This window comes from Oncorhynchus gorbuscha, linkage group LG23 (genome assembly GCF_021184085.1).
Source record: "Oncorhynchus gorbuscha isolate QuinsamMale2020 ecotype Even-year linkage group LG23, OgorEven_v1.0, whole genome shotgun sequence".
NCBI lineage: Eukaryota > Metazoa > Chordata > Actinopteri > Salmoniformes > Salmonidae > Oncorhynchus > Oncorhynchus gorbuscha.
The window spans coordinates 30,259,604-30,274,531 of record NC_060195.1 but is presented as its reverse complement, the minus strand read 5'-3'; the positions used below and the strand labels follow the sequence as shown (position 1 = coordinate 30,274,531).

Sequence of the window (14,928 nt, the reverse complement as noted above, 5' to 3'; positions counted from 1 at the left end):
CCAGGATTCCTCCTCGAGTGCGCCAGGAGGCGCTCGGTGAGTGGGGGGGTACTGTCATGTTTGTCATTTTTTATCATGTCTTGTCCCTGTGCTCCCCATTCTATTCGTTTCCCTCTGCTGGTCTTATTAGGTTCTTTCCCTCTTTCTATCCCTCTCTCTCCCCCTCCCTCTCTCACTCTCTCGCTCTCTCTTCTCTCTATCGTTCCGTTCCTGCTCCCAGCTGTTCCTATTCCCCTAATCATCATTTAGTCTTCCCACACCTGTTCCCGATCCTTTCCCCTGATTGGAGTCCCTATTTATTCCTTTGTGTTCCGTTCCTGTCCTGTCGGTTCCTTGTTTAGAATTCACCGTGCTGTGATTGTGTATCGCCCTGTCCTGTCGTGTTTTTGCCTTCATCAGATGCTGCGTGTGAGCAGGTGTCTCTGTCAGCTACGGCCTGCGCCTACCCGAAGCGACCTGCAGTCTGTGGCCGCTTCTCCTGTTATTCCCCTCTACAGACTAGAGGATTTCTGTTATTCCCTGTTTGGACTTGAATAAACTCTGTTTCTGTTAAGTCGCTTTTGGGTCCTCTTTCACCTGCATGACATAGGAAACAAATTAATAGGAACATGTGACCAACAGGAAACTCTGGGAGAGTGTGGTGCTTACTCACCTGGGGTGACCGATGAGTGTTCTGCCTGCCCTCATGATTCCCAGATGAATTCCTCCAGCACCGACCAGACGTGTGCCCTCTCCGACCACAACTGGTACAGGAGGAGATTCCTCCTCCGATCTCCCTTGACGCGGTACCTCCTAGCTCCATCGGGATAGGGGCAGGAGGATCAGGAGGTGGAACTGACAGTACCCTTTCAGAATGTCCACGAGCAGCTAGCAGATGGTCCAACCGGATCGACAGGTCTATCAGTCCATCCAGGCCAAATGTAGTATCCCGACAGGCCAGCTCCCTACGGACGTCCTCTCTCAGGCTACACCTGTAATGGTCTATCAGGGCCCTGTCGTTCCACCCTGCTCCCGCAGCCAAGGTCCGGAACTCCAGCGCGAAGTCCGGCGCGCTCCTCGTCCCCTGTCTCAGATGGAACAATCTCTCACCCGCCGCACGACCCTCTGGAGGGTGATCGAACACGGCCCTGAAACGGCGGATGAACTCCGGGTAGTTGTCTTTCGCCGAGTCGGGCCCGTTCCAGACCGCATTAGCCCACTCCAGGGCTCTACCGGTCAGGCAGGTGATGAGGACCCCTACTCTCTCCTCCTCCGAGGGGGCCGGTCGAACGGTGGCCAGGTAGAGGTCTAATTGCAGCAGGAATCCCTGGCACCCTGTCGCTGCTCCATCGTTATTCCTCGGAGGCGTCATGTGCAGAGCGCTGGCACCGGATCCAGATGGGGGAGATGGTAGAGTTGCTGGTGGGAGGGTCGGTGGGGTAGTAGGGAAACCATTCCTCTCCCAACGATCCATCCTCTCCATCATCTGATCCATCGCTGATCCTAGGCGATGGAGGATGGATGTGTGATGATGGACTCTCTCCTCCATAGTGGGAAGAGGAGTGGTCGCTGCTCCTGCTGACTCCATATCAAGGTGCGGGCTTCTGTTACGGTAAATGGGTGAAGAGGTGTGGAGTCAGGCGCAGAGAGCAAAAGATGTGGGAAAAACAACACGCTTTAATGTCCCGGAAACATAACATGTACAAAAGTGGAAACACAAATGAACAGAAATATAAACGGATAGCGTGAAACCCAAATGCCAACAAAAAATACACTCAAACAACAAAACAGACGAACAAGCCCGCACGAAACAGAAGCGGGCTAAACAGACTATATATAACCCTATCCTAACAACCAAACTAGAAACAGGTGCTACCAATTAGACAAAACTAAACGAACACAGAACAACGGATCGGCGATAGCTAGTAGACCGGCGACGACGACCGCCGAGCGCCACCTGAACAAGAAGGGGAGTCACCTTCGGTAATATTCGTGACATGAATGAGCTGAGAGACAAGGCAATAAGGGCCTTCTATGCCATCAAAAAGAAAACATAACATTTGACATACCAATTAGGATCTGGAAAAAAATACTTGAATCAGTTATAGAACCCATTGCCCTTTATGGTTGTGAGGGCTGGGGTCTGCTCACCAACCAAGAATTCACTAAATGGGACAAACACCAAATTGAGACTCGGCATGTAGAATTCTGCAAAAATATCCTAAGTGTACAACGTAGAACACCAAATAATTCATGCAGAGCAGAATTAGGGCGATACGCTAATTATCAACATCCAGAAAAGAGACGTTCAATTCTTCAACCACATGAAAGGAAGCAATTCCCAAACCTTCCACAACAAATCCATCACCTACAGAGAAATGAACCTGGAGAAGAGCCCCCCAAGCAAGCTGATCCTGGGCCTCTGTTTACAAACACAAACAGACCCCACAGAGCCCCAGGACAGCTGCACAATAAGACCCAACCAAATTATGAGAAAAAAATTATTACTTGACACATTGGAATAAATTGAGAAAAAAACCTAGCAAACCAGAATGCTATTTGGCCCTAAACAGAGAGCACACAGTGGCAGAATACCTGACCACTGTGACTGACCCAAACTTAAGGAAATCTTTGACTATGTACAGACTCAGTGAGCGTAGCCTTACTACTGAGAAAGGCCGCCGTAGGCAGACATGGCTCTCAACATGGCTCTCAAGTATAAGAGCACAAGGTGAAACCCAGATGCAGACACAGGAGGCAAATGGTTTGAGTCTTTGAGGGGGTGGAAACAAGCACAAAGACAGCACAAGGACAGCACAAGGACAGGTAAACAGAACAGGGTGTGACAAGAAGACAGGCTATGTGCACACTGCCCACTGAGGTGGAAACTGAGCTGCACTTCCTAACCTCCTGCCAAATGTATGACCATATTAGTGACACATATTTCCCTCAGATTACACAGACCCACAAAGAATTTGAAAACAGATCCCATTTTGATTAACTCCCATATCTATTGGGTGAACTTCCACAGTGTGCCATCACAGCAGGAAGATTTGTGACCTGTTTCCACAAGAAAAGGGCAACTAGTGAAGAACAAACACCATTGTAAATACAACCTATATTTATGTTGATTTATTTTCCCTTTTGTACTTGAACTATTTGCACACCATTACATATATATAGACATAATATGACATTTGAAATGTCTTTATTATTTTGGAACTTTGTGAGTGTAACGTTCACGGTTTCAGTTGTTTTTCCGTTTCACATTTGTGCATTATCTATTTCACTTGCTTTGGCAATGTAAACATATGTTTTCCATGGCAATAAAAGCCCTTAAATTTAAATGGAATAAATGTACATTTAATTGAGAGAGAGTGAGAGAGAGAGGGGGGAGAGAGAAAGAAGAGAGGGAGAAACCAGGGGATTTTTTGTAATGATTGATCTTATGTTTGTGGGTACCACTCTCTTTCTTTCTCTTTTCCTATTTCTTTCTCTCCATCCACCATCCTTTCCTTCTTTCTCTCTTAATCCATTCCCTCACATTCCTCCTCTTACCTCCCTCATTTCCTCCCCTCTTACCTCTATCCCCTTCTCTCCCTCTCCCCTACTCACCCAGCACCCACTTCATGATCAGCATCTCCGTCCAGGAGAACTGAGTGGTCTTGACCCGGAACACCTGACGAGGGTGGTCAGTGATGGTCTCGTTGGGCAGGTTCTTGACCCCCTCAAAGCGGTCTGAGGCATTGATGACCAGTAGGCCCAGGAAGATGGTGAAGGACACGGCGTGGGCCACAAACTTCATGAAAGGACTTCTCAGGATCTGACCCAACTAAAACAAACGGGGTCAACAAATCCAGCCTTTCTTTACACTTAGCTCATAGCTGCTTTATCTAGGAGAATGTCTACTTACTATGACTGTGATGTGGATGTCTTGCCTCGCTATCTTAAGATGAATGCACTAAGCGTAAGTCCCTCTGGAGAAAAGCGTTTACTAAATGGTTCAAATGTAATTATAAGCCCTGAATGCTGATTGGCTGACGGCTGTGGTATATCAGAACATATACCACAGGTATGACAAAACATGTATTTTTACTGCTGTCATTATGTTTGTAACAAGTTTATAACAGCAACAAGGAACCTCAGGGGATTGTGGTATATGGCCAATATACATCCCTTAGTCGTGATATATTAGCCATATACCACAAAACGTAGAGGTGCCTTATTGCTTAAATGTAATAAATCCATGTTAAATGTGTACATGATATTGCAAAGAAACAGTATCACTGTCAGGAGGTGTCATAATAAACTGACTTAGTGGAACTAGTGTGGACTATGTTCTCTAACCTGAGGCTGAAAAACAAAACATATTCGGTTAAGTCAGACTTAGGGATCAGCTAAGTCAGAATTGGAGTCAGACTCAATACTCCTGTCAACTGAATAGAACATTTCTCCATTGGAGGGTAGCTAACAGAACATATTTTATTGACCCTCTAGTGGCCCTTGTCCAGAAATCAAAGTCTGAAGAGAAAACACTAAATAAGACAGTGTGTGTGAAATATGAATCTGGTTGTGTGTTCTACTATTCAGAAATAGAGAATCAGATAGTGGTACACCAACACAAACACAGTTCTGCTTCAGAGGGATGCAGATCGACACACTGAACATTCAAAACTATGCACTCAAAATCACAGGCACATGTATTTGTAAATATTAACATGCAAGCTTGTTCATTTAACACACAGCCATTGTGCTGTGTGCGTGTCCCACATCAACCAACAGTACATCAAGGGTGTTGATCACCACATTTACATCAGTCATATAGCACACACTCTTATCCAGAGCGACTTACAGGCGCAATTAGGTGTAAGTGTCTTGCTCAAGGGCACATCGGCAGATGTGTGGGATTCGAACCAGCTGCCTTTCTGTAACTGATCCAAAGCTCTAAGTGCTAGACTACCTGCCGCCACATTGCCATCTTAACCAAATCAATCAGATGTGTGTCTTTCCCATCTGTTTACTCTGAACAGGAACTAGCTACGTCCCAAACTGCACCATATTCCTATAATGTATTGGACTACTTTTGACCAAACGTAGTGCACAATATAGGGAGAAAATATTTGGATTCTCAGCAGATTGCGGTAGGGAGAGATCCTGCTGTACTTCTCAGTGTAGAGGGGTCTTGGCTGCCTGTGTCTCTCTCAGTAGGTGTTAGCAGCAGTAAAAGGGGTGACTGGACCCTGATATGGTCCTATTAAGACTCCCTCAGTCTCCCATCTTTCCCCTTAGTCTCTGTCCATTTCTCTCTCTCCCTCTCTCCATCTCTCCCTCTCTCCCTCCCTCCCTCCTTTCCCCTTAGTCTCTGTCCATTTCCTCTCCTCTCTCTCTCGCTCACTCACTCTTATGCATCCTTCTCCACTCTCCTGTCACCGTTCCTCTCCCTACCCACTTAATTCCCCTTGGCTTGCTCTTTTTATGTCCTTTCCTTTCTCTTTCTGTCTCTTCAGAGGCTGTGCCAGTGTCAGAGAGGATGCTGGGAGGGACCTGCCAGTGGAGGTTAAGATTAGTGTGATATTTACAGTGTCTTCCTCCTGCTATAGGAGGAGTTGCCTCTCTAACTGTCTGTCTTCCATTGGTTAGAAATCATCTTACTGACAACAGCCCCTAGAACCCCCACAAGGGTATTACTGCTCCCACGCGCCAGGTGTCAAACACACACACACACACACACACACACACACACACACACACACACACACACACACACACACACACACACACACACACACACACACACACACACACACACACACACACACACACACACACACACACACACACACACACAACACCCCCCCCCCACACACCTTGTCTGTGTGTGTACTCAAGCACGAAGGTGTGTGTGTGTATACTGTAGGTGCGTCTGCATACGTCTGCATACATTCAATACCTTGCTGCAGGGCATGATCCAGTAGGCGAGAGCCAGGAAGGGCAGTCCCAAGCTGACCCCCAGAACGGTCCAACACTTGACTCCGATGGACTGCTGCCTCAGACCTGACAGGTTCTCATACCAGATAGTCAGCAGCTGCTGCTGGCAGTTAGGATGGGCCACAAACTACAGACAGAGAGAGTGAGAGATGGAAAAACACTAAATATAATTTAAAAACAGAGAGAGAGAGAGAGAGAGAGTGTCACGCCCTGGTCTAAGTAGTTTGTGTTTGTCTTCATGTATTGGGTCAGGCCAGGGTGTGGCATGGAGTTTTTGTATTGTGGTGTGTTTTGTGGTGTGTTTTGTCTTGGGGTTTTGGTGTGTATGTATTTGGGATTGTGATTGTCCTGAGTGTCTTGATGTCCTTGTTTGATGTTAGTTGACACAAGTATAGGCTGTTTTCGTTTCGTTTATTGTTTTTTGTAGTGTTTGTGTTTAGTCGTGTTTACGTTTGTTTAAATAAACATGAATTGCAATCGACACGCTGCAGTTTGGTAGAGAGAGAGAGAGAGAGAGAGAGAGAGAGAGAGAGAGAGAGAGAGAGAGAGAGAGAGAGAGAGAGAGAGAGAGAGAGAGAGAGAGAGACTGTCCGTCCCACACTTACATAAAGACGGCTATGGTATATTAGCAAAGCACAAATTTCTTGCTCCTGCTGACAGGAAGTGTGGGCCATGAACTGTATAAAATAATTATACATAAAACTACAGTCATATAGCTACAGCAGAAGCTATAGATTACAGGCAACATCTGCACTGAGCTAAAGGCTAGAGCTGCCGCTTTCAAGGAGCGGGACCCTAACCCAGAAGCTTATAAGAAATCCCGCTATGCCCTCCGACAAACCATCAAACAGGAAAAGTGTCACTACAGGACTAAGATCGAATCGTTGTAGACCGGCTCTGAAGCTCGTCGGATATGACAGGGCTTGAAAACCATTACAGACTACAAAGCGAAGCACAGCTGAGAGCTGCCCAGTGACAAGCCTACCAGATGAGCTAAACTACTTCTATTCTTGTCTCGAGGCAAATAACACTGAAACATGCATGAGAGCACCAGCTGTTCCGGAAAACTGTGTGATCACGCCCTCCACAGCCAATGTGAGAAGACCTTTAAACAAGTCAACATTCACAAGGCCGCAGGGCCAGACGGATAACTAGGACGTGTACTGCGATTATGCGCTGACCAATTGGCATTTTCAAACTTCACTGACAATTAAACCTCTCCGTGTCCGAGTCTGTCATACCAACATGTTTTAAGCAGACCACCACAGTCCCTGTGCCCAAGAACATTAAGGTAACCTGCCTAAATGACTACCAACCCATACCACTCACGTCTGTAGCCATGAAGTGCTTTGAAAAGTCTGGTCATGGCTCACATCAACACCATTATCCGGGAATCCCTAGACCTACTCCAATTTGCATACCGCCAAAACACATCGACAGATGATGAATCTCTATTGCACTCCACACTGCCCTTTCCCACGTGGACAAAAGGAACACCTATGTGAGAACGCTATTCATTGACTACATTTCAGCGTTCAATACCACAGTGCCATCAAAGCTCATCAATAAGCTAAGGATCCTGGGACTAAACACCTCCTTCTGCAACTGGATCTTAGTCTTCCTGTTGGGCAGCCCCCAGGTGATAAGGGTAGGTAACAACACATCCACCACGCTGATCCTCAACACGGCGGCTCCTCAGGGGTGCGTGCTTAGTCCCCTCCTGTACTCCCTGTTCACTCATGACTACACGGCCAGGCACACCATCATTAATTTTGCTTATGCCACAACAGTGGTAGGCCTGATCACCGACAACGACGAGACAGTCTTTAGGGAGGAGGTCAGAGACCTGGCTGTGTGGTGCCATGACAACAACTTCTCCCGCAACGTGATCCAGACAAAGGAGATGATTGTGGACTGCAGGAAAAAGAAGACCAAGCACGCCCACATTCTCATCGACTGGGCTGTAGTGGAGCTGGTTGAGAGCTTCAAGTTCCTTGGTGTCAACATCACCAACAAACTAACATGGTCCAAGCACACCAAGCCAGTTGTGAAGATGGCACGACAAAAACCTATTCCCCCTCAGGAGACTGAAACGGTTTGGCATGGATCCTCAGTTCCTCAAAAGGTTCAACAGCTGCACCATCGAGAGAATCCTGACTGGTTGCATCACTGCCTGGTATGGCAACTGCTCGGCCTCCAACCGCAAGGCACTATGGAGGGTAATGCGTACAGCCCAGTACATCACTGGGGCCAAGCTTCCTGCCATCCAGGACCTCTATACCAGCTGGTATCAGAGGAAGGCCCTAAAAATGGTCAAAGACTCCAGTCACTCTAGTCATAGACTATTCTCTCTGCTACCGCATAGCAAGTTGTAGCAGAGAACACCTAATCAAATGGCCTGAACACCTAATCAAATGGCCTGAACACCTAATCAAATGGCCTGAACACCTAATCAAATGGCCTGAACACCTAATCAAATGGCCTGAACACCTAATCAAATGGCCTGAACACCTAATCAAATGGCCTGAACACCTAATCAAATGGCCTGAACACCTAATCAAATGGCCACCCAGACTATTTACCTCACCCCCCACCCCCCTCTTTTAGACCGCTGCTACTCTCTGTTGTTATCATCTATACATAGTCACTTTAATAACTCTACCGACACGTACATTTTACCTCAACTAACCGGTGCCCCTGCACATTGACACTGTACAGGTATCCCCTTGTATATAGTCTTGCTGTTGTTATTTTACTGCGGCTTTAATGACTTGTTATTTTTGTTAACTCCACTGTTGGTTAGCGACTCGTAAGTAAGCATTTCACTGTTATATTCGGCACATGTGACTAATACAATTCGATTTGATTGAGCAATAAACAAGCCAAGAATAAAGGTTCAGTCAGTTCCCTGCAGTCAAGTTGGATACAAATCACAAACATTTGCTGGCAAATTCCAACTTGTAAAATCATTGTAACTCTTCAAGCAGTGCACCATAGGAAAGCACTTTAAATGGCTCTGTTGTTCCTGTCAGCTATTCTCCGTCTGTAATGACTAATAATAGTTCATCATTTTGTGGGTGCCTATATTTGTCCTGTTTAACACATGCACAATTGTGCATAATATAATAATATCTGTGATTTGGAAATGTGTTTTTTTGCATATCCCAACTCTCCCTGAGACACCCTCTAAGTGTGTGTATGTATACGTGTGTGTGTGTTTGTGTGTGTCTGTGTCCCTCAGTTTACACACTAGTATCCGGAGCCAGTCTGGCAGGTTGATTAACACACTTCTGGGCCACGCTCCCCTGCTTTGGGAAAACAGCCCATACACTACACTCTGTGTCCCTGGATGCTTCCAAACAGGCTGGAGTATACATTATTATGGCTTAGATGATATGAGCCCTGATGGTACTAATGTCTCATGATGTTTCAATATAGGATGATCAACCATAAGGTCAGATAAACATGCATACGTTTATTGTTGAACTGTGTATGTATGAGTGTGTGTTTGTGTGTGTCAGTCTCTGTGAGTCCCGGGTAATGAAGGGAGAGTTGATGTGGTTTGACATTTAGCTGAACCACTTCTGGTATGAGAGGGATAATCACTGAGACAGGCTTGATAGTCTGATATTTACAAACGCTACCAGGCCTTGGGACTCACTCACTCACTCACACACACACACACACACACACACACACACACACACACACACACACACACACACACACACACACACACACACACACACACACACACACACACACACACACACACACACACACACACACACACACACACACACACACACACACACACACACACACAAGATGTGTGTGCTGTATCACTGATCCAATGCTCTCCCTGAATTGTCTAGATTGAACCTAAATCCAAATCCTCCAGATGTTGTCCATCTTCCCTATTATCCCCAGTGTATTTACACCTGTGTTCTCTGTTTGTCTGTTGCCAGTTTGTTTTGTTCGTCAAGCCTACCAGCGGTTTTCCCCTTGCACCTATCTTGTTATAGTTCCTGTTTTCTAGTTTTCCTGTTTTTGAGCATTTCTGCCTGCCCTGACCCTGAGCCTATCTGCCATTCTGTACCTTGTCACACCACCCTAGATTATTGACCTCTGCCTGCCCTGACCCTGAGACTGCCTGCAGTTCTGTTCTTTATGGACTCTCATCTGGATTACTGACCTCTGCCTGCCCTTGACCTGTCGTTTTGCCTGCCCCCTGTTCTAGTATTACACTTTTGTTACTTTGACACTGTCTGCATCTGGTTCTTCTCCTGAAACGTGATACAAAGGTACTCATTACTTTTTGAATGCTTGGCAGGACAGGAAAATGGTCCAATTCAAGCACAAAGTACATCCCTGGTCATCCCTACTATCTCTGATTTGATGGTGTCACGCCCTGACCATAGAGAGCCCTTGGTTCTCTATGGTGTAGTAGGTCAGGGCGTGACTAGGGGGTGTTCTAGTTTAAGTGTTCTATGTTGATGTTTCGTATGGTTCCCAATTAGAGGCAGCTGGAAAATCGTTGCCTCTATTTGGGCATCATATTTAGGTAGCCATTTTCCCACCTGTGTTTGTGGGATTTTGTTTTGTGTTTGTGCATGTGCACCACTACTTTCACGTTTCGTTATTGGTTTATTGTTTAAAGTTTCACCGTATTAAAAATGTGGAACTTCCATCACGCTGCACCTTGGTCCATCTTTAATCACGAGTGTGACAGAATATCCCACCAAGCAATGACCATGCAGCGTGTGACGGAGGTAAAGGAGTTTTGGACCTGGGAAGAAATTATGGGAGGTTGTGAGACCCTTCCTTGGAAGGAGACACCAAGGAAGGTGGAAGGCACACGACGATGTCGGGGACCGCGGCCACAGAAACCTCAATATTTTTTTTTGGGGGGGGGCATTAGGGGTGGTCAGCGGAACAGTGGAGATTGGAAGAGTGGGTCCTCAGTCTGGTGCCATCTGTGCCAGCTCCCCGTACTCACCCTGAAGAGTCAGAGACCGTCAGGGAGGCGATGGAGAAGTTGGGAGGGAGAGAGATGAGAGAAATGTTATGTAGGTGTGTTCTGCACGGCATCCGACCTGAAGTGCGTGTCACCAGTCCTGTGCCACCTGTGCCATCTCCACGCACCAGGCCTCCAGTGCCTCACCCCAGCCCGGTATTTCCGGTGCCAGCTCCAAGGCCGGAGCCTTCCTCTACGCTGATGCACAGTCCAAGCACGGCGTCCAGTCCCGCTCCAAGGCCTGTGCCTTCCTCTGCGCCGGTGCCCAGTCCAGACACGGCGGCCAGCCCAGCTCCATGGCTGGAGCCTTCCAGGCACAGCGTCCAACCCAGCTCCAGGGCCAGAGCCCTCTGCGCCGGTGCCCAGTCCAGGCACGGCGTCCAACCCACCTCCAGGGGCGGAGCCCTCCTCTGCTCCGGTGCCTAGTCCAGGCACGGCATTCAGCCCGGCGCCATGGTCAGATCCGGGGTCTGGGGGGGGTGCTACGACCTGCACCGGAGCCGCCACCGACACTAGACACTAGTCACCCCCTCTAACCCCCCATTTGGTTTCAGGTTTTGTGGCCGGAGTCCGCACCTTTGGGGGGGGTACTGTCACGCCCTGACCATAGAGAGCCCTTGGTTCTCTATGGTGTAGTAGGTCAGGGCGTGACTAGGGGGTGTTCTAGTTTAAATTTTCTATGTTGGTGTTTTGTATGGTTCCCAATTAGAGGCAGCTGGTAACTATTTTTCCCACCTGTGTTTGCGGGATATTGTTTTGTGTTTGTGCATGTGCACCACTACTTTCACGTTTTGTTATTGGTTTATTGTTTTTGTTTAAAGATTCACCGTAATAAAGATGTGGATCTTCCATCACGCTGCGCCCTTGTTTTGCTCACTACGACGATCGTAACAGATGGACTCACTAAACACATGCTTCGCTTGTAAATGATATCTGAGTGTTGGAGCTTGGCTGTGGCAATCTGTTAATTAAAAAAATCGAAAATATGGCCATCTGGTTTGCTTAATATAAGGAATTTGAAATTATTTATTCTTGTACTTTTACTTTTGATACTTAAGTATATATTTTTTGGTATCTTTACTTTTACTCAAGTATGAAAATTGGGTACTTTTTACACCACTGATGCTCTCATATACATACTGGCATGTAAACTAAAACAAAATGTAATGTTAGTCATTTACAACAGTGTCAAGCAATGCAGTCAGGTTGCAGTCCTGGTTAGGGTTTCTCACCTTTTTGACCTCATATTTAATGGCCAGTTTGACGCGTTCGAGGCAGGGCCGGTTGTTTTCACTGGGCGGGGCATTGTCCACGTCACCGTTCAAGATGGCCTCCACCTCCTCTGTGTCTCTGCACTGGTCCAACACCCCCACGACAAAGTCCTTACACTGCATGGACAACTTCCTGTAGTCATTCTATTGAGAGAGAGAAAGGAAGTGAGGGGGAGGTTGAATGGTGGGAGGATAGAGATTGTGGCCGAGAAAGGGACACATGAAAATAGCAAGGATGGAAAGAGAGGAGAGAAAAGGGGAGAGAGAAGGAAAGAGATATGAATCAAATTTATTTATATAGCCCTTCTTACATCAGCTGATATATCAAAGTGCTGTACAGAAACCCAGCCTAAAACCCCACATAGCAAGCAATGCAGGTGTAGAAGCACGGTCGCGCGGAAAAACTCCCTAGAAATGGCCGAAACCTAAGAAGAAACCTAGAGGAACAAGGCTATGAGGGGTGACCAGTCCTCTTCTGGCTGTGCTGGGTGTAGATTATAACAGAACATGGCCAAGATGTTCAAATGTTCATAAATGACCAGCGTGGTCAAATAATAATAATCACAGTAGTTGTCGAGGGTGCAGAAAGTCAGCACCTCAGGAGTAAATGTCAGTTGGCTTTTCATAGCCGATCATTAAGAGTATCTCTACCACTCCTGCTGTCTCTAGAGAGTTGAAAATAGCAGGTCTGGGACAGACAGGTAGCACGTCTGGTGAACAGGTCAGGGTTCCATAGCCGCAGGCAGAACAGTTGAAACTGGAGCAGCAGCATGGCCAGGTGGCCTTGGGCCAGCAAGGAGTCATCATGCCAGGTAGTCCTGAGGCATGGTCCTAGGGCTCAGGTCCTCCGAGAGAAAGAAAGAAAGAAAGAAAGAAAGAAAGAAAGAAAGAAAGAAAGAAAGAAAGAAAAAAAAAGAAAGAGAGAATTAGAGAGAACCTACTTAAATTCACACAGGACACCAGATAAGACAGGAGAAATACTCCAGATATAACAGACTGACCCTAGCCCCCCGACACATAAACTACTGCAGCATAAATACTGGAGGCTATTAAAGAGCAACTGAAAGATATAAACAACTTCTCTGATAGAAAACAGTCTATGTGGAATCAATATTGGGGGGGGGGGGGTTCTACTAAGTTATATGGAATTGTTTTAAGAAGGTCAAACTAACAATCATTTAGCTATTTGATGTGTTAAAAAAAATAGAGAAAAAACATTTGATGAAACATTATTTTTGGCCTTCCTATTTGCCCATACAAACGCATTGACTAACAGATTCACTACATGCAACAACAGATAGTCCCCCCAAAATACAAAGGAAGTTTGTTTTGAGTGTCTGTCGTTTATCTGAGAAACATAACAAAGATCAGGAAAAATGTGTTATTTTTTTGGGACATGTGTTAACCCCTTATCTTTGGAACTAACCAGTGTCCATATATACTCCAGTTATTTGTTCAACTGCTACCGGGGGACCTTCTGATCAGTCTTCTGAGGCCTGTGAGCGCCCTAGAGTAAAACCCACATGTAAGTGTTCATGAGTGTCTCACCTTTACACAGATGGGTCATAGTAGTGTGTAGCCCAAACTGCTCAGACGCTACAGACAGAAGTTGGCAGATCAGCTGTACCAACTTCAGACAAGTCCCAAGATGCTTGTGGGGGTCATAGAGAACACACACCATCGTGTTAGTGAGAGGTCATAATAATTTGTAGGCCAAACAGTTCGGACGCTCCGGTAGAGTAGACCACTCTGGCTTGGTCACCTTTCACCGATACAATGCAAAACAACAGATATCTCTAGTTTAAACTGACAGATTTTTATGCGTAATTTTTATTATGTTTATAATATTTCCGCGGGGTGCGGACATCGACCTTAGAGTTAATGGGATAATTTTGGTCATAAAGTCAGACTTCTCCAAAAGTGAGATCTGCAAGACCATTTGGAAAAGATTGTATGTCACATAATGAAAGGTACTGAGCTTTCCTTGTGTTGGGTTCATTTCAATCCTTCCCACAGCTCGCAGCACCAAAGTAATCATTCATTTGGAGTGCAGCTGCACACGACCCAATCATATTACCCATGGTCAATTTGGTTTGACCTCTGATATCCATATGTGGGGATAGTAAGGGACCATCAGTAAATGACACAATGTACATGCAACAATATTTTTAAATGTCAATAGCTTAAAACGTCAAGAACATTTCAATGACTTAAAAACCTCTAAACAACTCTAAATTGTAAAAATTAATCTACAAATATTGAAAGCATTTAATAAGATAACTAAAAGATGTGCAACATGAAAATATTGTTCCATTTACACTGTGCAATTTATTGATGATCCCTAACTATCCCCATAGATACGCTATCCAAAGTATTACCAACTTTGCCACGGTCACCCATGGCTGACTGAAACTAATTGGGGGAAAAAGTTGACTAGCTTCCTAGCTAGCCTAGGCTACTTCCAGAAACAAGACCTGGTTAGACTGTTTCTAGATGGGGGAGTGACTATTTGGGTTTCCATTTTGGCATAGTGAAAGTACAAACACTTCCCTCGTTACAACACACACACAAGAGACACGCACTTCAAAGCACACCTCCAAGACTCAAATATTTCTCTCAGTCGCATTTCCTAATGAGGAAAATTGAAACCCAGGCTAAATCAGGAATTTCAGC

General features: G+C 46.0%; 1 protein-coding gene across 1 annotated transcript in view; it reads right to left on the bottom strand.

Annotated features, from left to right (window-relative positions):
• The window catches only part of LOC124010656 (short transient receptor potential channel 7-like), a 56,580-nt gene that overhangs the window by 34,547 nt on the left and 7,105 nt on the right, over positions 1-14,928 (bottom strand). The window contains exons 2-4 of the mRNA XM_046323323.1: positions 12,217-12,399; positions 5,930-6,094; positions 3,591-3,811 (exon numbers count right to left, since the gene is read on the bottom strand). Coding sequence (XP_046179279.1) covers positions 3,591-3,811; positions 5,930-6,094; positions 12,217-12,399 — 569 coding nt within the window. The remainder of the gene's footprint in view (positions 1-3,590; positions 3,812-5,929; positions 6,095-12,216; positions 12,400-14,928) is intronic.